Genomic DNA, 23,838 nt, shown 5'->3' with positions numbered 1-23,838 from the left:
GGCGATAGCCGCTTATGATAACTCGGTAAATTTGTGTGTATCTGAGCTTTAAAGTATTTACGACTCATTAACAATTTAATGACGACCCAAATTTGATGTAGCAATAACTCGATGACTGTTTGGTTACAAATGGAATCATAAAGTTATGCGACTCGCCTTATCTGTTCGAAACGTAAAAGAAATATATAAATCAAAATATCATTATTTATTGATGGATTTATAGCTTTAAGCTTGCGTGTGCAACTTTCCATTGTTTGTTTCGTTTTATGCAGGGGGAAAGTAGTCTGAACTTTATTGAAATATTGTAATGCAAGCACACCGAATTGTAATGCTCTACATACTGAGATCATTTAACTTTAATATGCCATGTACTAATTGTGTGGAACTTCCCCTTTCTAGAGGAAATCAATCAGTTATGAAAACCTGTCGAGTGATTTTTACACCTTCTTCTCAGATCGCTTACAAGAGAAGCGTGCAGATTAATGGGTATATATCCGGCATAACGAATCTTAATTACACATCAATTAAATGTAGACATTAAAACGCGTGCTGCAAAACTCTTTGGCACATAATTAATGAATATTGGCGCCTCTTCATCAGAGCCGTTGGCTATCCAGTCGACGAGGCTTTTATTAGATCGATTAAAGTCAGTGACGCCTTAGAAACTCGGAAATCAGTTTATTAATCGCAAACATAAAAATATGAATAGCAAATTTCACTTTTAATTGATTTTTATTGTGGCAAAAGAATGTGTGCTGAGTGAAATTTTCTGTTTATGCCGAGGACCCGCAGAATTTTGTTTGTGCTTTATTCATGTATTCTTTTATGCTTTCAAAGACCTCCAGCTGTTAAATGGCACAAGCTAAATAAATAGCCAAAAGCGTGGAGCAATTTTTTTTGATTCTCTTTCTCTCTATCTAATGATGTCATCACTTGGACATTTGGCAAACAAAAAAACACAAAAAAAAGAACGCACTCAAGCTTGTCACTTGACCCAAACAAATTTTCATACAACAAACACTTTTCCCAGCAAATTCGAATTCAAATTCGATTTGTAAGCTGTAAACTGTAATTGATTATTGAGAAACAAAAATACCGTTTTAATGCGCGCCCAAAAAATAATAATAACAAGAATTTCACTGTCAAACTCGTTGATGCGGCGCCCACTCGAATTCCATTTGCATGCCAAATGAGCGCATGTCACAGGCAGGCAAAAATACAAATAAACGAGAGAAAAAAAAACAAGCGCAGAGAAAAAATAAATAAATAAATACGGTAGCTGGTTGGGGCTGCGCGCATGCGCAGAACACGACCGCAAAGAATGAGTTCCAGCCACTGGCGTTGGCCCATGTATCTGTTAGATACTTAGATACAATCGCAACGCAGCTGCTGCCGATGGATGATGTCATGTTGGAGTTTGTTGTCTTGGTTGGTGTCTTGTGCGCATGTCTTCAACGAGGCAACGCGACGCGACGCGGGTGTAACGCCCCAGGGGGGCGTAACAAATGCCAAACACAACCACACACAATAGCCAAAATACAAAAACGAGGGGAAAAAATAGTAATTCATAATAAGAAAAGAAACCCGAAAGCATAAGTAATGGCAATAAGGAAGAAGGAAAGACGAGGGGCAGCAAAGCACACACACGCTGTCTATTGACTAATTTTTGCAAATAACTTTTGGAGCAGCTCAACAACAACTATAATAGTAATAAAGCAAAAGCCGCCATAAAAAATGAAGACAAGAAGACAACAACACCCAACCAACCGAATGCCATTTTGTAGTCATGACAATAATGAGCCAAAATGTTTGGTAATCATTTTTAAAGTGCCTCAACAACGAATTTGACTGCAGCTGACACAGAGATGATAGACGCTTGAAGGCAGCCTGAGTGTGTGTAGCCTGGGAATTAATAATAAAAAACAAAAGTAATTATAATGGCCAACCAGATTAGTTTAAACAAATAAATGTGCATGTTGCTTTGCTATGCAAATAATTCAATTGAAAGTGTCTGTGGCTCAATTTATACGGATTTGGTTTGAGTAAAGAGAATTTATTACTATTAAATTGCTCTTTTAAGACAGATTTAAAGATATATTTCAAATGGAAACAAAGTTAAATTTATGGGGCTTAAATTTAAAATTATTTTGGTAACAGTTTCATATATTAATTTATTGGAAACTTGAATTTAAGTTTGATTTAACAGTTTCTTATATTAATTTATTGGAAACTTTACTTAAAAATGAGTTCTACCAAATAAAAAAGCTACAGTCGAGTGTACTCGACTATGATATGCCCGCTACCTATAGTAATAAGTGAAAAACACAGAAATATGTATTACTAAAATATAAAATTGGCTATATTTGGTAAATCGACCGCATTCGAAATATAGCATAGAGGTCAAAATATACTAAATTGTCCGATTCTAGACAATATCTCTTTAGAACTCATTTCAAATTCAAGTTTTGAACATATTAATCTAAGAAACTGTTACCAAAATCAAATTTAAAACTAAAATATTATGCTGCATCTTGAACTGATCAACACCCAATATAAATATGCATGCTTCTAACAGTTTATTGCATTCCAAAGTTTACACAATAAATAGCTGCGATTGCATGATATCAAACTGTGTCGACAAGCTGCAGGTGGTGTGGATCACTGAGCTCCAATACGAGTATAAACTAACCTAACCCAAGGCTGAACACAGAAATTTATGACCTCGATTAACAGCATCTTTTTATATGAGAGAGAATTGACACTCCCTTTTTTTTTGTTTATTAACTGCTTTTCTTTTGCCAAAGTTATAAATTTTCACCCAAAGTTATTTACACGAGAGTTGTACTTATAAATAGAGATACTAGAGAATTCCCGTTAGGGTGCTGTCAAAAAGATAAAACGTTACCAATAAATACAAGGTTTACTACAAGGTTTACTTTTTGGTTTTTTTTTGGGCTGGGTGCTGTGTTTGCTCTGATCTCGCCCTCTATTTCAATGGGATTTTGGACGAGGGATTTTCTCTTTTTTTTTCTGTTGTTGTTTTGGAAATTGTTTAGCATGCGAGGCACAAACAAAAGAATTTACGAGTATAACATTGTGTTATTGTCTGACTGACTAACTGACTGACTGAGAGTGGCTCTGACGCATTTTGTTGTTGTAGTTGTTGTTGTTGTCATTGAAGTCAAAACTGAATTTTAATTTTCGGCAAGTGATGAGGTAATTTTATGCATGAATTTAGTAGAGACAACACAAAACAACAACATGAACAATTCCCAAATTTAGGCAAAACACAAAAAACAACCTTGCTACAGGTCTCATTATTTGATAGTTCTACAAGTTCAGTCGCGATGAGAGTCAAAGATTGGGAGGAGAGAAAGAGAGAAATTAGAAATTATCATAATATTTTTTCAGCGTTATCTCTTGACGATCGCCCCAATAATTAAATTCCAATGCCCGAAATGATAATGATTAGACACAACTCGAAATGATTTTGCATTTTTTTTTCTGCTCAGCAAAAAATTAAAAACCATACAGAATCATATATGAAAAAACGAAAGAAAGATGAAAATTGGCTTATGTTTATTGATTTATGCAAATCTCTCGAGGTTATTGCACGCCTAATCAGCGGGTAGTCCAAAAACTCTTCTCGATCTCTTCGGGGAGTGTTTTTTGGTATAAACACACAAAGAAGTTCGTCTTCTACTCTTGAACAATCTTCAGTGTGTTTTTGGGGGGCGGCGATGTATAAATATATCGAGACAGACACACAGAAATTTAAATAGCACCTCCTGGCTATATGTCGACACATGTGCGCCGCATGTTCCACTTCTCTTCCCCTCTCGCCAACAACTAAAACCAGCTGCTCTCAGTCCTTCAAATCTCTGCTCAATCCTTGTGCGCATGCGCAGAGTGTCGTGTCTCGTGTTTATTTTAGTTGCCTGTAAACAGGATGCTCTCGCTCAGTGCTCTCTCACACTCTCTTGAGCACAGTTGTTGTTGCTGCTGTTGTTGAGACGGTGTGTTTGTACTTTCCTGTTTTATGGCCCCGACTTCTTCTTCGTTGTGCTGCTATTACCGTTTGACACTAAAAATAGTCGGAGCATGTTACGATGCAGCTGCGAGGTGTTTGCCATATACCCTATAAAGTGGTCGAGTGCTTGAAGGGAGTTGTTCGATTGATGTAAAAGTAAGAGTTATGCTGAGGAACATTTAAAATTTAATAATGTGAATGGCTTAATAGTTTTTTAAACATGAAAATTGTGAAGTGAATAATTTTGTATTATATAGTATAGATCAAATAAATTTGTTTCTTACCTTGCGAATTAAATAAATATAAAACGAAAACTATAAAACAAAAATCTTTTATGTATTCAAATTGTTAAATTAAAGCTTGGTAGCATATTAAGTTGCAGCTGAAAGGAAAATTTGTTTGGGAAATTATTTATTAGGAAAGTCTTTTAAAAAACGATATAATTTATAGACTCAGATGCACATTGGCAACGAGTCAATTAAACAATTTTATTAAAGCATTAGGATTGTAATGAATATAAAGAGCTAAAACTTATGTTGGTTAACATTTACAAATATAGATTACAGTTATATTTGTTTAAAGAACTATTGATCAACAAAGTTCTTAACAAAGTATTTAAATTATTGATTCTCTGATTTGGGTTACGCATTAATTACATTTTAAAAGCATTACGATTGAATGAATTTCAAGTGCTAAAATCTTATTGCTTCATAAATAAGTGATCTATGTTAACTTAGATTGCTTAGTATACTAAAAGACTGATTAAAATAGAATTTTAAGAACTATTAATGAATCAAACCTTTAAGTAAACAATATAAATTATAGTTCGTAATTAGTGTTGTAAACAAATAAATCTAGTTGTTATTACCTTAAGATCGCAATGAACTGCAGTAACAGGGTATCTTTACGTCTTCGCCACTAGTCTTCTCTTGATCTGCTTCCTGGGGGTAATCGTGTCGTTTGGATAATATATGAAATGTGCTATGCACTTTGCTTTAATGACTTTTCGTGCTAAAGCCTAAAGTTATGCCTCAGTTTATGCTATGTGGATGTGGGTGCCGCCTCTTATTACACACACTTAGCCTACATACAACTAAACAAGCAAATGTGGAGAGTTTGGTATGTAAGTGCGAGTAAAGTTCGAGAGCAACAATTGAGCGTCAGAGATAACAAAGTTTACGGCGCACCGCACCTGTTATCGGTGTATATGGTAAAGTTTATTGTCACGCTGTTGTTGCTGATTTCATTGTTTGGTTTTCACCTCTTTTTAATTGATTTTTCACTTTATATGCCCACTTTACACATATTGTTTTCCCCGGCTTGTTTGCACAAGCCAACATCTATGAATGTCTTCTAGATGACCTCAGAGCAAACTCCCATAAAAAGGGGCGTCTCAAAGATTTACGATCATTAAATAATTATGGGCTTCTCTTCATTTCTTATTTGCATGATGTCATTGGCATGATCAATGAGTTTGTCCATTTTTGGCAAATGAATTCTCGAATGTGTTGTATCCTCTTGAATTTATGGCAATTGGGATTTTTGGGGGCTAAAAATATAACTCGGCCAGTTATTTGCACATTGTTGCGTGCATAATCTATAGGCCGACATATGTGCAAGGTATGCGCCGATAAGATAAGTCGATATACGCGTCCCTGACTAAACTGTGTTTCCCCCTTCCCTCCGCTGCTGCTTGTATTTTGTTTGCTTTGCTTCTCTGCGGTTTTTCAGCAGCAGCACAGTTACAATTCATGTGTTATGCTTAATTTTCGTATTCGCCTTATCGTTTTAAGCTTTAGTGCGGCAGATAACGATAAAAAAATGAAGGAATTCACCATACGCAGAAACCGACCGAAGAGACTTCGAAGAATTCGTTTTTTTGCCACTTTCGTTTTTTGGTTGTTTTTGTTGTATTTTTGTTAGAAGCTCTAACAAACATTTCAATTGCTTACGACTCGCGGTGCCGCTATCTGATAAATCAAAAGGGGTGAAAAACGCCGAAAAAAAGCTTTTGCTACGCCTGAAAAAGAAATATAGGCAACTCTCCAGTGACCAAACGGCGCGGGCAGAGCGAGCAACTGCCTTCGATTCAGCGTATTAACCGAAAAGAAAAAAGGAATAAAAAAACAAAAATACGATCTTAGTGTGCGCCGTTTAACACATCCGAAATTAATTAAGTTTAAGAACTAAATGGTTTTCCCCTAAAAACCATACGAAATTATCAGTTAATCGGGTGTGTGTGAGCGTGTGTGTGTGTAAGCCAGATTTAACAATGGAATACAACAGCATCTTACGCTCAAACTTCTCGCGCAATGAGTATAGACGATATATATCGTATGAGCGTCAGTCTTTGGGTAGGTTAAACTTGAACTTCCCCCAAAACCACACCACCCAAAATCGAATTACACAATAACCAACCGACCTCTGCCCTTATCTACTTTGTGATAAGCTTGTGAATTCTTTTCAAAATGTTGTTAATGGATCATCTGACATATCTACATTTCAAGAGTAATTTTGTGTGACACTAGAACTTGACAACTGCTTTTTTTAACTGCCTAAAAGTTACGTAATCCGAACGATCGCAAAGTTGATATAAAAAAGTAATCATTATTGGCATAAATTAAAGTGTGGCACAGCTGATACCCTGTAAAAGTGTTGTCCTACAGCTTATGTTTACTTTTATAAAAGTGAAAAGGTTTTTCTTATTTACTTTAGACCTATCTCAAGTGTTTGCTTAGATCAAAGATTGTTTTTATCTACGACAAATTTGAGTTGCAACTTGCAATAAATAAGTAAAGTGGTAGTTTTTTTGTATACTTTTTTAGCAACCAACAAGTTTTCTATCAATTAAATTCAGCATACCCGTCTTATCAATATTTTTTCTGAGCATGGTGAGAACTCATTTGGTAAAAATTTATTGCTGATAATAGCGGCCGGAATTACGACATAGCTCCAAATGTTTTTTTTTATTTTGGTAGCTTGGAATGTAGTTTTTTTGTCTTAATCTATATTACTAGCCGCTAGGTCGTATCATATCACAAAAATAAGCCATTGACTAATAGTCAGAGGTATTGAAACTACGTACGCTTCAAAATAGACATTACGTTTGACGAGAAACAAAAGCTCAAAGTGCTTTTCGGAAACGTGCTTTAGCTCGTCAAACTAGCTGTAGTTACTTATGGAGACAACAAAGTTTGCAATTGCTAGATTAAGCAGGGTATTGGAATAATCTATAATCGAAATGATGAATGATGTCATTTTTGAATGACATCTTTATAAATAACTTTGACAACTATTTGTAAGGCGTTATATGCTAATATTCTTCTTATGATCGTATTATCTTATTCTATTGTCATTCTTTATTGAAAGTTCTCTCAACCACGCAAGATATAAAAAGTCCCAAAAAAAAATATATTTAAAAAAGTAATTTAACTAATTGAAAAAATGCAAATTGTATATTATTATAATTCGATTGTTATATCTCTTAAAAAATTTCTCCATTATTAGGTAGTAAAAGTTCTAGAAAAATATTTTACGAAAATGCAAATTTTTTTATTGTTATATTTCCCTAAAAAGCTTCCTCATTTTTGGGTAATAAAAGTTATAAAAAAAATATTTGTAAAGTCGGGAATTTTAAGTTATTTGAAAAATTTTATCATTTCCCTGATAACTATCCATTGAAAAGGAAATAAGAATGGTATTTACACGTATTATGTTGAGGGCCTCTATCTGTACACAAGGGCAACCAATGAACCGTAATGTCTCTGTACAAATACCATATAGCGTGTATGTATATATAGCTAATGCCCATTAATTACTTTGACTTGCGATAAGTGGGCGCAAAAACAAAAAAAAGAAGCAGGCAATAACAATGCGACAGAAAATGTTATCGAGCCAATGCACTGAGCTGTTTGTCGAACTGTTAGAAACGATATAGCGATCTGCTATCTTTTTCTACGTGTAGCAGCGCCCTCTATTGATTGGGGGCGGTTCTACCTATTGTGTGTGTGGTAAATCAAAACAAATACTAAACGTTTTTTTGCACTTTTATGGCTTTGGTGCTAACAAGCTAATCCCAAGCATTTTTTCTCGACTTGTTTTCTTAAATTTTCTTTTTTTTTTTTATTTATTTTTTATGTTTTTTTTTGTTTTTTGTATTTTTTGTAGCATCACAATATGAGCCCGGTGGCTATTCAACGCTGCAGGCGTCGTCATCCAGCCGAGGCTCAACGAACAACATGACGCAGCGCGATGGCATTATCAAATTTGAGAATGAGCGCATCAAGACGCTGCAGGAGGAGCGTTTACACATCCAAAAGAAGACCTTTACAAAATGGATGAATTCGTTTCTGATCAAGGTAAGAGAGAGAGTGAGTGAGTGAAACACTTGCATTGATTTCATTGAATGATATTTCATTTATACATGTGTATTTCCCCGATAGGCCAAAATGGAGGTCGAAGACCTATTCACAGATCTAGCCGATGGCATAAAGCTGCTCAAGCTGCTGGAGATCATATCATCGGAGAAACTGGGCAAGCCGAACAGCGGACGCATGCGTGTACATAAAATCGAAAATGTCAACAAGAGTCTGGCATTCTTGCACACCAAGGTAGGTCTGACAACAAGAGAGAGCGAAAAAGAGAGAGAGAGAGTGTGTGCGTGTGAGAGAGAGCGCTGAAGAGTTGCCCACGCATTTGTAGAAAGTGCAAGTCTTGTGAGGCAGCTGCGCGTGGCCGTTGCGTGCTTTGTTTGCCACATTAGCCACGACACTTTAGATGCAAGACTGCAACTGCCACATAACAGCAACGCAACATACATAAAAAAAATATAGCAAATAAATGTACATTTCTGTATATACATATTTATTTAATTACTTTTTTGCTCAGGCGCAAAAAATTTCCTAAATATTTGCATACTTTCTAATGCACGCGTTGCATATTTTTACTTCTGATTATTATTATTATTATATTTTTTTTAAGTATTATTTCGTTTCGTGCTGGCTGGCACATTTCCGCACACTTTCTTTGCCTGAATTTGATTTTAATTGTGCAGGCGAGAGTCGCAAATGGAATCCGTAGAGCAGACAGACAGATATTCAGTCAGACAACAATCTGCAATCTTTTTCCTCTTCTCACTAAAGCTAGCGTGCGACATAGTTTCGCTTGAGGTCTAGTCTTCTAGCTAGCTGCTTTAAGCTTAATCTAATTAGAAACAATGGCGCTTTTAATGCACATTAAATGCATGTAATTTGTACCCATTGCAACAACTACAACTACAACAACGACACCTCACACACACATTCATACATACATATATTGTCTATAGTTGTTGCCTGTCGTTGCCACTTTTGTTTGACGCAGTGAAAGTTGTTGATTTTTCGTGTTGCTGTTGTGTGTTTGTTTTATTTCACTTTTTTTTGGGCTTGTCTTTTGGTTTCTGTGACATCGGCATTTATTGCATTTTAATTGGTTTTTCAGCTTGAAGAAGCAGCTGACTGAACAGTTAAGGATCTGGCACACAGCTCGTCGTTTGTCAATGAAGCAAATAACTTTTAATTCTTTGCATACCCGTTACTTAGAGATTGAAGAGGGTGTGATAAGTTAATGGCAGTATATGTGTTATAATATTGGTATATATTTCATTAGTATACAATGCATTCCGCATTTATAAGCACTCAGTTCCCACGAACTTAAAGCGATAGAGAAATTATAGGAGTTCAAAATTTTCTTTAGCCAAGACATATTATAAAGATGGTTTTAAAATTCCACCACATCTCTAAAATTTAAGTAAAAAGAAATATAGGATTAAATATTTTCTTTTAACTAAAACGCATCTTCAAGTTGTTTTAGAGTTTTATCACCCATCTAAAAGTTTAAGAAAAGGACATAGCTAAACATGTTGAAGATTCACTTAGTTTTTTTCAGAATTTTGTCTAAAAACGTAAAAAATAATTCAACTTATTGAACATTTTCCTGTATCCATAATACTTTTTTTTTTAGCACTTTTTATAAAAACTTAAGAAAAAGTTCAACCTGGTGAACAAAAGTTTTTTTTTAGAATACTACCTAAAACTTTAAGAAAAACATTTTTAAAAAGCGTTGATTCAAACTACATATTTTAGTTTATGAAAACTTAGTACAGTATTATTAAAATTTTAATTTCCTCTGAATTTATTTATTACGACACACATAATAGTCGAGCAGACTCAGCTGTGAATATCTATACTTTGTAGTAGTAGCGATTAATCAACTTGTAAGCGGATCAAATGCTCAGCTTTTAAGATAAAGATCAGTCGTAACTTATGCTTTCTTCGCCTATTTATCTTCGAGTGCCTACCTGACCTACTATTAATTCAAATGAACCTCAGAACGACCCAAAGACAGTCGGACGGACAGACAGACGGAGACGGACAGAGTGTCAGTCGGACATTGGGGGTCAAGCACCTGACAGCGAGGTATTCGCTCTGATAATGCGTGACTTGTTGGCTGGCCCCAAAGCCAGCTCCAGTTCCAGTTCTCTCTTTGGTTCACTTGTTTGCACCGCTTTGTTGTGTGGTGTCTTGTGAAACTTGGGTAACTCGATACGCGCAGCTTAGCGAAGCGTTGATAGACAGCTCCCCTCACTCCTCTCCCTGTATGGCAGCTAACTGAATGCAAATTGAATTGTTGGTGTGTATTGCAGGTACGCTTGGAGTCCATTGGTGCTGAGGATATTGTCGATGGCAATCCCAGATTGATCTTGGGTCTCATCTGGACCATCATTTTGCGCTTCCAAATTCAGGAAATCGTCATCGATGTGGTGAGTACACAATTAAGTATTACTTTGGGACTTTATAACTAATTTCTTTCCCTTTTTAGGATGAGGAAAACGAGTCGAGCGAGAAACGTTCTGCCAAAGATGCGTTGCTGTTGTGGTGTCAACGCAAGACACATGGTTATCCTGGCGTTAACATACAGGACTTTACATCCTCGTGGCGTTCCGGCTTGGGCTTCAATGCGCTCATCCATTCGCATCGCCCCGATCTGTTCGAGTACAGCACCATTGTCAATTCAAAGAATTCCAATTTGGATAACTTGAATCATGCCTTCGATACGGCTGCCAATGAATTGGGCATACCAAGGTAAAAACAATTGATAATGCATTGTTTATTGATTGAATGCAACATTGATAGCGCTATAAAGATATAGTAGTAGTTGTAGTAGAAGTAGATTGAGTGTCATTTATAAATAGCTTGCAACATAATTGCATTCAATGAGACAATTTATGTTAAGTAATCGCTACTCAAATTTATTAATAATATTGTGATTCTTAACGGTTTATTGCAAACATAACGGTTTATTGCAAAATTGTATATTAACTCTAAGAACACTTTCCTAAAATAATAGCAAAAAAATTTGTACTAGGGAACGTGTTTTACAGAGTACAGACTTTTTGAACTTTTCTACATAATGTTTAATGTAAAGAACATACTATAAGAAGTTAAAAAGGAATAAGTATTAACCAGCGGTTGTTTTTGCAAGCTAAGTAGATGCAAAGTAGATTTGAATTGCAATTAATTGTAGCAGATATCCAAGCAGATATCCAAGATTCTCTTTTATATTACTTATATTCATAATTGTAATATATCATATTTATCTCCACAGTTTGCTCGATGCTGAGGACATTGATTCGGCGCGACCGGATGAGAAGTCGATCTTGACCTATGTGGCCTCATATTATCACACCTTTGCCCGCATGAAGAACGAGCAGAAGAGCGGCAAACGTATTGCGAATGTGAGTAACACACCTGGATTTCCAATTTCAATTTGGAATTGGAATTCGAAATACGATTTGTAACTGGGTTTGGTGACACACAAGTAAAGTCAGGGTCGGGGGCAGACGTCGTCGGTCGCATCGTCTCATTTGCATGGGTGGGCGATGTGGCGCAGCTCTGCTGCAGCGTAACGAAGAGGCCAACAGAGAGTACAGCGTAGTAGTTAACGCTCTACTTCACATTGAATAGCCATCGCCACGATCGGGGTTGGGCCTTAGAAAGTTGTCTAAACTAGTCTCTCTCCCTTGTGTGTTTTTTTTAGATTGTGGGCCAGCTGATGGATGCCGATCGCAAGAAGATGCACTATGAACGCTTGACCACAAATCTGCTCAGCTGGATCAGACAGAAAACCATTGAGCTGGAGCAGCGTGATTTGCCCAACTCACTGGAGGGCATACAGCGTGAACTGTTGGCGTTCAAGGAGTATCGCACCATCGAGAAGCCACCCAAGTAAGTTTTGAAAAACAAAATTAAACTATCAATCGATCAAAATATTAACTTCTTTTCTTTCCCTTTAGATACAAGGAACGCAGCGAAATTGAAGCACTCTATTTCACGATCAACACGCTGCTCAAGGCGCTCAATCAGCCGCCGTATAATCCCCAGGATGGCCAGCTGGTCAACGACATTGAGAAGGCCTGGCAGATACTCGAGTATGCCGAGCACAATCGCGAGGTTGCGCTGCGCGAGGAGTTGTTGCGTCAGGAGAAACTCGAGCAGTTGAACTACAAGTTCGAAAAGAAATCGGTGCTGCGCGAGGGTTACCTAAAGGAAATGATTCAAGTGCTTTCCGATCCGCGCTACTTGCGTCAAGTGGATGCCACGCTGAAGAAGCACGAAGCCATCTCCGCTGATATCTTGGCCCGCGTTGAGCGCTTCAATGATCTGACGGCCATGGCCAATGAGCTGGAGAAGGAGAACTATCATGGCAAGGAGCGTGTGAAGCGTCGCGAACAGGAAGTGATGGACAAGTGGCGTAAGCTGCTCGAACTGCTGGAGAATCAACGCTTGAATCTGTCACAGATGAGCAATCTGATGAATTTGTTGCGTGAAATTGCCAGCACCACAGAATCGGTGCGTGAGCTGCAGCAACAGTTTGCCTCCGAGGATGTTGGCCCTCATTTGCTGGGTGTCGAGGAGTTGCTGCAGGCGCACTCGCTCCAGGAGCTGCAGGTTAATACTTACGGCGAAACGTTGAAGCGTTTCAATCGTCAGGCGCTGCCTTATAAGAACTCCGAGCACAAGGATGCTGCGCTGTTGGCTCAGCGTCTAGCACAGCTGGAGGAAGCGTATTCGCAGCTGCTGAAGCTGTCGGCACAGCGTCGTGCTCGTCTCGAAGAGGCGCGTAACTTCCATCACTTCATGGAGGACTATGACAATGAGGAGGGCTGGCTGGTAGACAAGCAACGCATCTGCAAAACGGGCATCACAGCCAAAGATTTGCGTGCCGTGCTCTCGCTGCAGCAGAAGCACAAAGCACTCGAAGACGAGATCAAATCGCGCAAACCGAAATCGTCGCAAATGTCCGAGGCGGGCAAGCGGTTGATCGGCGAACAGCATCCGCGCGCCAGCGAGATCAAGAGTCGCATCGACTCTCTAGCCGAGCATTGGCAAGCGCTCGAATCCCTGGTGGAGCTGCGTCGTCGCCAGCTCGAGGATGCGGCTGAAGCGTACCAGTTTTATACGGATGCCAACGAGGCGGAGTCCTGGCTGAATGAGAAAATGGCGCTGGTCAACTCGCGAGACTATGGCAACGATGAGCCCTCGGCTCAAGCGCTGCTGCAGCGTCATCGCGATCTGCAAGGCGAACTGAATGCCTACTCTGGCGATATACTCAACCTGAATCAGCAGGCAGACAAGCTAATCAAGGCTGGCATTTGCACCTTGGAGCTGACAGCTGCAGAGCCCGATTTGCCCGAAGTGGAGCAGGAGGAGTGGGTGAATGAGACGCGTCTGGTACCCAAGGAGGTCTGGGAGGACGAATGGGTGGAGAAGCTCGAGCACAAGAAGGTGACCGAAACCAAAATGCTGCCGCATGTACGTTCGCTGTTCCCCTTCGAGGGACAGGGCATGAAGATGGACAAGGGCGAGGTGATGCTGCTCAAGTCAAAGACCAACGACGATTGGTGGTGTGTGCGCAAGGATAACGGTCATGAAGGCTTTGTACCCGCCAACTATGTGCGCGAAATCGAAGCACGTCCCGTTGCTTGCATTGTGCCCAAGGCCGAGAAGGTCAAGAGCCTGCAGAAGGTGAAGAAGACCATTCTGGTGCGCCAGGTGGTGCCTGTGAAGCGCATCAAGCCGGTGAGCGTGGCGCCTAAGCCTTTGGTGCAGCGTCGCACCAGCAATCAGAGCATCAACGAGAATGCCGACAGTGTGGAGAAGCGTCAACAACGCATCAATGCCACCTACGATGAACTGCAGGAGATGGCACAAAAGCGTCATGCGCTGCTCGAGGATTCCATTCACCTCTTCGGCTTTTATCGCGAATGCGATGACTTTGAGAAGTGGATGAAGGAGAAGGAGCGCATGATCAAGACCGATGACGGCGATGGCGTTGACAATGCCAAGCGCAAGTTTGAGAAGTTCATCACTGATTTGTCCGCCGCTTCGAAGCGTGTCGAGGAAATCGATGGCGCTGTCGATACTTTCCGTCGTCAGGGACACTCGCAGCTGGACAAGATCATTGCCCGTCAGCGGCAGATTCATCAAATCTGGCAGCGTCTAAACAACGCGAAGGCGCAGCGTGAAAAGAGTCTGGAGGGTGCCTCGAGTGTTGAGCTCTTCAATCGCACCTGCGACGAGGCCAAGGTCTGGATGAGCGAGAAGATGCTGCAACTGGACACGGCTGTCATCACACCCGACTTGAAGACGGTGCAAGCGCTGCAACGTCGTCATCAAAATCTGGAGCGTGAGCTGGCTCCAGTGGAGGATAAGGTGAATCGTGTCACTTATCTGGGCAACTCTGTGAAGAACGCATATCCTGCCGAGCGGGATAATGTGAATGCCCGCCAGCAGGAAGTGCAAGACATGTGGCAACAGGTGCAACAACGCGGTAGCGAATTGCGCGCTCGCATCGAAAGCGAAGTGGGTCAGCAGATCTTCAACAACAGCGCCAAGACATTGTTGGCCTGGATTGATTCGGTTAAGGATCAACTCAATGCTGATGAGTCAGCTCGTGATGTGGAAACAGCAAACAATCTGCTGAAGAAACACAACGATCTGGGCGATGACATCAAGGCGCACGATAATGAATTCGTTGAGGTTATTCAGCTAGGCAAACAGTTGTCTGATGGTAAACCCAACATGGCTGAGACTGTGCAGCTGATCGAGCGACTCAAGGCCGAACAGGATGCTATCCACCGCGGCTGGGGCGAAAAGCAAAAGTGGCTGCTGCAGTGCGTCGAGCTGCAGATGTTCAACCGCGAGGCTGATAAAATCGATGCCACCACCAAGAGTCACGAGGCCTTCCTCGAGTACAACAATCTGGGCGTAAGTTGATGGGCAGCAAACTGAAGTTGAATTTAAATTTAATAATCTTTGGTTGCTTGCAGTCATCGCTGGATGAGGTGGAGGCTATACTGAAGCGTCATCTGGACTTTGAGAAGAGCCTCATGGCTCAGGATAAGATTCTCAAGGGCTTCTCCGACAATGCAGACAAGTTGATTGCTAACGATCACTACGATGCCAAGTAGTAAGTAGACTTAGGGGAAATAATAGTTCATTGAAGCATCTCATTTCAAATACTATAAGCGTTAAATCTACAAAATTTGTAGACAATTGTCTTCTAGTAGGTGCGCTTATTAGGCTGGTTTTAAATTGTTGGCACGCCTCCTGCCTCCTTTATACAATAGAAAAAACTAGTTATGAAAGATGCATACAAGCTTCAGTATCTCTGTACAACTTATCTAATAATTTTTCCTTCTCTTAGCATTGGCGAGCGTCGCAAGCAGGTGCTGGGCAAGCGCAAGGCCGTCAGGGATCGTGCCTTCGAGCGCAAGCGTTTGCTGCAAGCTTCCAAGGACTATCACAAGTTTGCCGCCGAGGCTGATGATCTGAAAGTTTGGCTGCAGGACAAGACCAAGATTGCCGGCGATGAGAGCTACAGGGATCTGAGCAATTTGCCACGCAAGCTGCAGAAGCACAAGGCCTTTGAGCGCGAACTGCGTGCGAATGAGGGACAGTTGCGCAATGTGAACAAGGATGGCGAAGCCTTGATTCAGGCCGAGAACCGTGTGCCCGAAGTGGAGCACCGTGTGCGTGACTTGAACAAGAAGTGGAAGGATCTGCTGGCACTGTCCGAGGACAAGGGCCGCAAGCTGGAGCAGGCAGCATCGCAGCGTGAGCACAATCGTGCCATTGAGGATGCCAAGAAGAAGGTCGATGAGTTGGATGGCGCCCTCAAGAGCAAGGATGTGGGCAACGATTTGCGCAGTTGCAAGGATCTGATCAACAAGCAGCAACTGCTCGAGTCGGAGATTACCATTTGGGATCAAAAGGTGGCCGAACTGGTGTCCACAGGCGATGACATGGCACATGAGGGACACTTTAATGCCAAGAATATTGAGGACGAGACCAAGGAGTTGCAACAACGCTTCAAGGATCTACGTGTCCCGACGCAAAGACGTCGCGAGAAACTCGAAGAGAGTCTCAACTTCCACAAGTTTGTGTTCGAACTTGATGCAGAGTTCCAATGGATCAACGATCACTTGCCCGCAGCCAAATCCAATGAGCTGGGCCAAAATCTGCATCAGGCACAATCGCTGTACAAGAAACACAAGAAACTCGAAGCAGAGATCAAGGGTCATCAGCCCATGATCAATAAGGCGCTGCAAGCCGGACAAGCTTTGGTTGCCCAACAGCATCCCGAGCAGAAGAATGTGGAGGCGTTGTGCGATCAACTGGAGCAGGCATGGCAGGATCTGGAGCTGCATTGCAACGAGCGAACGCGCAAACTGGAGATGTCACTGAAGGCACAGCAATATCTGTTTGATGCCGGCGAGATTGAGTCCTGGTTGGGTGAACGCAACAATGTGCTGCGATCCACGGAATATGGCCGCGATCGCGATTCAGCCGCCAAGTTGCTAACCAAACACAAGACCATCGAGCTGGAATTGGACACATATTCAAGCATTGTTACCGAAATGGGACACACATGTGCCGCCATGATTGCCGCCCAGCATCCCGATAGCAAAGTGCTGGCTGCCAAGCAGCAGCTCATCGAGAAGATGTTGAAATCGTTGCATAAATTGGCCTCACAGCGACAGATGCGTCTCATGGAGAGTCTGTCCAAGCACGAGTACTTCTTGGAGTCGGATGAGGTGGAGCAATGGATAAGGGAACAAGAGCAAACGGCTTCGTCCGAGGATTACGGTCAGGACTTTGAACATTTGCAGTTGCTGCAGAACAAGTTCGATGATCTGAAGCATCGCGTTGAGGTTGGCGCTGATCGTGTCGATCAGTGTGAACTGCTGGCCAAGAAGCTCATCGATTCGGAGAGCACCTATGCAAATGAGGTGGAGAAGAGACAGGAACAACTAAGGTGGGTACAAGTAGAAAGGGATTAGTTTAACTACTGTGTAACAACAGTTTTTTTCTCCCTTCATAACTATTGCTATTAGTCTGAATTACTAAATAATCTCTTTTTCTTTTTAGAACGTCTTGGGAGAATCTACTGAAGCTGCTGAATCAACGCGAGCAGAAACTGCACGCCGCTGGCGAAATTCATCGTTTCCATCGCGATGTCGCCGAGGCTTTGTTCCGCATTCAAGACAAGAATGCAGCGCTTTCCTCGGAGCTGGGCAAGGACTTGAACTCTGCGCTCGCTTTGTTGCGCAAACACGAGGGCTTCGAGAACGATTTAGTTGCCCTTGAAGCACAATTGCAAGTGCTCGTCGAAGACTCTGTGCGTCTGCAAGCCAAATATCCCTCGAATGCCACTGCAATTGCCCAACAACAGGACAAAGTGGTTGCCGCTTGGAACGATCTGAAGGAACGTTCGACGGCACGTAGCGATCGCTTGGCTGCTAGCTCCGATCTGCAGACTTTCCTCACCGATGTGCGTGACATTGTCAGCTGGTCGGCTAATTTGCGTGCTGCACTCCAAGCCGAGGAGCACGTCAGCGATGCCGCTGGCGCCACAGCATTGAAAATACAACACGATGCCATCTATGGGGAAATCGAAGCACGTGAAGACAAATTCCGCTATCTCAATGAACTGAGCGATTCCATGGTGCAAACCGGACACTATGCGGCAGCTGATGTGGAAGAGAAATGCGCTGCCATGTTGGATGAGCGCCAGAAGCTGCACGCTGCATGGAACAAGAAGAAAATCATGCTGGAGCAAAAGATTGATTTGTTCTGCTTCCTGCGCGATGCCAAACAGATTGATAATCTGTCAAGCACACAGCAGGCGGCGCTGAGCAGTTCTGACTTCGGTCAGACTGTCGAGGATGTGCAGAATCAGATCAAGAAACATGATGAGTTCGAGCGTGTGATCCAAACCCAAGAGGAGAAGGTCGCTTTGCTGCAGGAGCATGGTCGCAAATTGATTGAGCAACGTCACTACGATAGCGCCAACATACAGACAATACTCCAGGGAGTGCTCGCACGTCGCCAGAAGGTCAAGGATCTGTGCGCCGTGCGTCGCTACAAACTGGAGGATGCTCTGCTCTATGCTAAGTTTGTGCGCGATTGCGCCGAAGCCGAATCCTGGATTAACGAAAAGCAAAAGAAACTGGAAGCAGATGCCGCCAGCTATGCTGAGGTTACCAATCTGGATGAGAAGATCAAGAAGCTGCAGAAACACCAAGCCTTCCAAGCCGAGGTCTCCGCCAATCAGGGACGCATCAAGGAGATTCAAGACACGGGCGTTATACTGCTCAGCAAACAGCACGAATCATCACCTGAGATCAAGCAGGCCATCGAACGTGTGCTTGCCGCCTGGCAGGGATTGCTCGATGAGCTGGATCAACGGGGTCGTGGTCTCGAGGAGGCACAAGACATACTCGAGTTCAACAATCAACTGGACAAGATCGAGGCTTGGATACGCGACAAGGAGATGATGGTGCAGGCCAGCGACACGGGACGCGATCTCGAGCATTGCAATGCGCTGATGCGCAAACTGGACGATGTCGATTCCGATATGCGTGTGGATGATCAGCGTGTGAAGCATATCAATCAGCTGGCCGACAAGTTGATCAATCAAGCTCAGCTGCCTGCGGATACGCAGAGCGTGGACAAGCGACGTCGCGACTTTAATCACAACTGGCGACAGCTGCAAGGAGCACTCAATGCTTATCGCGCGCTGCTGGGCGGCGCCAATGAGATTCACGTGTTCAATCGCGATGTGGACGACACCGCTGAACGCATTGCCGAGAAGGCGCTGGCCATGAGCTCAGCTGATACCGGACGCGATTTGGCTGCTGTGGAGGCTTTGATACGTCGCGAAGAGGCGCTGGAGCGTGACATGTCCGCGGTCAAGCAGAAGATCGATGAGCATGAGACGGCAGCAGAGTATTTGATACGCAAGTATCCGGAACGTGGTGCCCAAGTGATTGAGCGCAAGCTGCAGGAGCTGCACAAGTCCTGGGGCAATCTGCAAAGTCTCTCCGTGAAGCGACAGAGCGTGTTGAATGAAGCTTACCTTGTGCACAAGTTCGTGTCGGACGTGCGTGAGCTGGAGCTGTGGGTCAACGATATGGTCAAGAAGATGAATGCCGCACAGGCGCCATCGACAATCAATGACTGCGAAACACAACTGGAACTACATCAGGAGCGCAAAGTGGAGATCGAAGGTCGTGATCAGGCATTTACCCAGCTGAAGCAGCACGGCGAGCAGCTAAGCAGTCAGGCCAAGCAGCCAGAGAGCGTCAGACGTTATCTGAGTGCGCTGGAGGAGCTGCATCAAACGCTGCACGAAGCGTGGAGCGAACGTGCACGCGATTTAACCGAAGCCCATCAGCTGCAGTTGTTCAAGGCACAGGTTGAGCAAGTGGAGATCTGGCTGGCCAACAAGGAGGCGTTCCTCAACAACGACGATCTGGGTGATTCCTATACCGCAGTGGAGCGTCTGCTAAAGAAGCACGATGCATTCGAGAAGCTGCTGGATGCCACGCATGTGGATGATCTGCAAAAATTCGCTAACAGCATTCTGGAGGGTGACCCCAAGGATGCGGATTTGATTCGCGAGAAGCTCGCCTATGTGCTGCGTCGCAAACAAAAGCTGCAGGAGTTGTCCACGGAGCGCAAGCATCGTTTGATGCAATCGCTGCAACTGCAGGAATTCTTGCGCAGTCTCTACGAGATCGATCGCTGGCTAGTACAAAAACTCCAAGTGGCATTGGACGAGAACTATCGCGAGCCAAGCAATTTGCAGAGCAAAATCCAGAAGCACACCGCATTCGATGCCGAGCTGTTGAGCAACTCACCACGTGTCCAAGCCGTCATCAGCGAAGGTGAACGTTTGATTCGTGGCGAGCACTTTGCCAGGGATGAGATTGCCCAACAGGTGCAGCTACTTGAAGGCGATTGGCTCAAGCTGAAGGCCGCCTCCAAGGCGAAGAAGGAGAAACTGCAGCAGGCATACGACGCTTTGGCGTTCAATCGCAGCGTCGATGAGTTCAACAACTGGATGGACGATGTCGAGGTGCAGCTGTCTAGTGAGGACTATGGCAAGGATCTGGCCACTGTTAGCAATCTGCTGAAGAAACATGAACGTATCGAGGCCGATGTGGCACATCACAATGAACTGGCCGATCAACTGAAGGTGAAGGATGAACAATTCTTCCAGCTGGATCACTTCTTGAAGCACGACATCCATGAACGTGCGATGGCCACCATTAAGCGCTACAATACGCTGCACGAACCGATTGCCATCCGCCGGGAGAATCTCGAGGATTCGTTGAGTTTGCAGCAGTTCTTGCGCGATGCTGAGGATGAGTTGCAGTGGCTGGCCGAGAAGCAGCTGATTGCTGGCTCTCAGGATCTGGGCAGCAGTTTGTTGGCCGTCCAAGGACTGCAGAAGAAGCACAATGCTCTCGAAGCTGAGCTGACGTCACAGGAGCCGCTGATTCAGGCGCTGCTGCAGCGCGGACAGCAAATGATACGCGACAATCACTTTGCTAGCGAGCAGCTGCAATACAAATCCGAGTTGCTGCAGAAACAGCTCGTGCAGCTGCGTGATCTGGCCGCGATTCGCAGATTGCGTCTACTCGACGCCGTGGAGAGTCAACTGTTCTATGTTGAGGCCAACGAGGCAGATGCTTGGATGCGTGAGAAGCGTCCGATTTTGGCCAGCAGTGACTATGGACGCGATGAGATCTCGGTGCAGGCACATCAGAAGAAACTCGAGGTGCTGCAGCGTGAATTGACCGCCTTCAAACCCAGCATCGATAAGGTGAATAAGCTGGCCACGGGACTCGTGGAACGCAATCACTTTGACAGCGCTAACATTCAGGAGAAGAACGGCGCTGTCTCGCAGCAATATGCCGAGCTGTTGCGTCTGGCCAAGGATCGTGAACTGCGACTCACCGAGTGCAAGAAACTCTTCGAGTATCTGCGCGAAACCGAGGAGCTGCATGAATGGGTCGGAGATCAAATGGCTGTCACAGCCAGCGAAGATTACGGCGAGGATGTGGAGCACGTAGAACAATTGATGCTGGCATTTGAGTCGTTTGTGTCGAACCTAAATGCGAATGAGGCGCGTGTCGAAGCTTGTCTGGAGCGTGGCGATCGTCTCATCCAGGAGAATAATCCGTATCGCAGCTCGATCAAATCGAAGCGCGATGAGACCAAACAACTTTGGGATGAGCTCAAGGATCTGGTGAATGCACGCCAAGATGCGCTCGCTGGCGCCAAGCAGGTGCACGTCTACGATCGTGTGGCCGATGAAACCATTTCGCTGATTAACGAGAAGGATGCATCCCTTATCTCCGAGGATTACGGTCAAGATTTGGAGAGTATTCAAGCACTGGGACGCAAGCACTCTGTGTTTGAGGGTGAACTGATTGCCATCAAGGAGCAAGTCGATTCTGTGCTCGCCGAGGCTGTTAAGCTAGGTGAAATTTATCCCGATGCCAAGGAGCACATTGAGGTGAAACGCGATGAGACCGTCGAGGCGTGGACTGACCTGAAGGAAAAGACCAATGCACGCAAGAGCAAACTGAGTCAGGCGGAGCAGTTGCAATCGTACTTCGATGAGTATCGCGATCTGATTGCCTGGATCAACGAGATGCTGGCCAAGATTACGGCACCCGAGTTGGCCAACAGCGTTGCTGGCGCTGAACTATTGCTTGCCAGCATCAAGGATCATCATGCTGAGATTCGTGCACGTGATGAGACCTTCGCCAATTTCACTGCCAACGGACAGCAGTTGATCAAGGAGAAGCATTTCCTTGCCCACGAGGTGGAGGACAAGATCAAGGTGCTGAAGTCGCGTCACGAGCTGCTTGAGCACACATTGCAGCAGCGCAAGGAGATCTACGAGCTGAATCTGGACACACAGCTCTTCCTCAAGGATGCTGAGATTCTGGAGCAATGGATTAGCAGTCGCGAACCGCAGCTGAAGGATGCCAAGCTGGGTGACTCGATACCACAGGTAGAGGATCTGTTGCGTCGCCACGAGGACTTTGAGAAGACGGTGGCCGCCCAAGAGGAGAAGTTCCAGGCCATCAAACGTATAACGCTGTTGGAGCAACGTTTCCGCAAGCAGCTGGAGCACGAGAAGCTGGCCAAGCTGAAGGAGAAGGAGCGTCTGGAGAAGGAACGTCTCGAGCAGTTGAAGCAAAAGGAACTTCAGCGTTTGAATGACGAAAGACGTCGCGCGGAGAAGCAGCAGGAGCATCGCAACAATGCTGCTGCCCAGGAGAAGACGCCCATCTTCTCGTCGCCCATGGTCACAATCGGTGGTGGCAATGGCACCGCCAGCATGCCTGGCAGTGCCGCTCAATCGCCAGCCATCTCACAGACACAACTGCGTCCACAGTTCCCCGATCAGGATGAGCAATTGAGCCTGCAGAAGAGCAGCTCCAGTGGCATGTTTGGCGATCGCTTGCGACGCGGTTCCGCAGATGCCAATGTGAAGCGTGCCGAGAGCATGAAGGTGCAACCCAAGCAGCCAAAGCGTACTCCTTCGTTCACCACGAGACGTCGTGCGCAATCCTTCCGCAAGAACCAGAAGGGCGAAGGCTTTGATTTGCCACCAGTGGAGATCCAGGGAATGCTGGAGCGTAAGCACGGTTTGCAATCCGGTGGCAAGAAGGCGCCAGTGCGTTCATGGAAGCAATTCCATACCGTATTGTGTGGCCAGCTGGTTTGCTTCTTCAAGGACGAGAATGATTTCCTGCAGCAAAAGACAGCCACAGCGCCAGTGAATATTCTGGGCGCCAAGTGCGAGCGCGCCGATGATTACACAAAGAAGAAGTACGTGTTCCGGCTGAAGCTGCCTGACGGCTCAGAGTTCTTATTCGAAGCACCATCGCTGGACATCTTGAACGATTGGGTACGCAAGATTTCATTCCACGCTAGTCTGCCGCCAAATCTACAACTGTTGAGCTACGACGAGTCCATGAAGGTGAGTGTGAGCTTACAAAATTCTTAATATTCTCATATTTGAATTGTTATTTACATTTATTATTTGCAGCAACAATCGAGCAGCTCGCCGGACATTAAGGTGACCAGCAATGTGGAATCCCCCGTTAGTTCACGCAACTCCTCACCCGATTCACAGCGTCGCGCCAGCAGCGGCCAAAGTTTGGATGCCGCTGGCACAGCCACTCCCCAAATGGCCTTCCTGCAGCGTCAAATGCAACAGCAACAACAACAACAGCAGCTGCAACAGCAACAATCCTCGCAGCCCAGTTCACCCACATCGGGCTACGATCAGAAGCCACCGATTCCGCCACGCGGAGCGCCTCCTGTTGCCACAAACCGTCAGAGCCAAGAGAATCTGGTTGTCTTGCGCAATCGCCAAAGTTCCAGCAATGGTAAGTTACA

The 23,838-nt window shown here is 44.1% G+C and overlaps 1 protein-coding gene across 4 annotated transcripts in view; it reads left to right on the top strand.

Moving 5' to 3' along the window:
- LOC117569421 (spectrin beta chain, non-erythrocytic 1) overlaps window positions 1-23,838 on the top strand; it is a 40,283-nt gene that overhangs the window by 14,626 nt on the left and 1,819 nt on the right. Inside the window, exons 1-12 of one of the 4 annotated variants that reach the window (XM_034250580.2) lie at window positions 6,218-6,384; window positions 8,198-8,388; window positions 8,473-8,640; window positions 10,713-10,829; window positions 10,889-11,151; window positions 11,675-11,804; window positions 12,107-12,294; window positions 12,363-15,336; window positions 15,399-15,538; window positions 15,776-17,386; window positions 17,500-23,416; window positions 23,486-23,828. In XM_034250580.2, coding sequence (XP_034106471.1) covers window positions 6,303-6,384; window positions 8,198-8,388; window positions 8,473-8,640; window positions 10,713-10,829; window positions 10,889-11,151; window positions 11,675-11,804; window positions 12,107-12,294; window positions 12,363-15,336; window positions 15,399-15,538; window positions 15,776-17,386; window positions 17,500-23,416; window positions 23,486-23,828 — 12,124 coding nt within the window. In that variant the 5' untranslated portion in view covers window positions 6,218-6,302. Of the gene's footprint in view, window positions 1-6,217; window positions 6,385-8,197; window positions 8,389-8,472; window positions 8,641-10,712; window positions 10,830-10,888; window positions 11,152-11,674; window positions 11,805-12,106; window positions 12,295-12,362; window positions 15,337-15,398; window positions 15,539-15,775; window positions 17,387-17,499; window positions 23,417-23,485; window positions 23,829-23,838 lie in introns of those variants that run through there. The other 3 variants (XM_034250575.2, XM_034250578.2, XM_034250576.2) reach the window with 3 other exon arrangements.

This window comes from Drosophila albomicans, chromosome 3, assembly GCF_009650485.2.
Source record: "Drosophila albomicans strain 15112-1751.03 chromosome 3, ASM965048v2, whole genome shotgun sequence".
Lineage (NCBI taxonomy): Eukaryota > Metazoa > Arthropoda > Insecta > Diptera > Drosophilidae > Drosophila > Drosophila albomicans.
The sequence above is the reverse complement of the archived record's forward strand: the minus strand, read 5'-3'. Positions and strand labels throughout refer to the sequence as shown.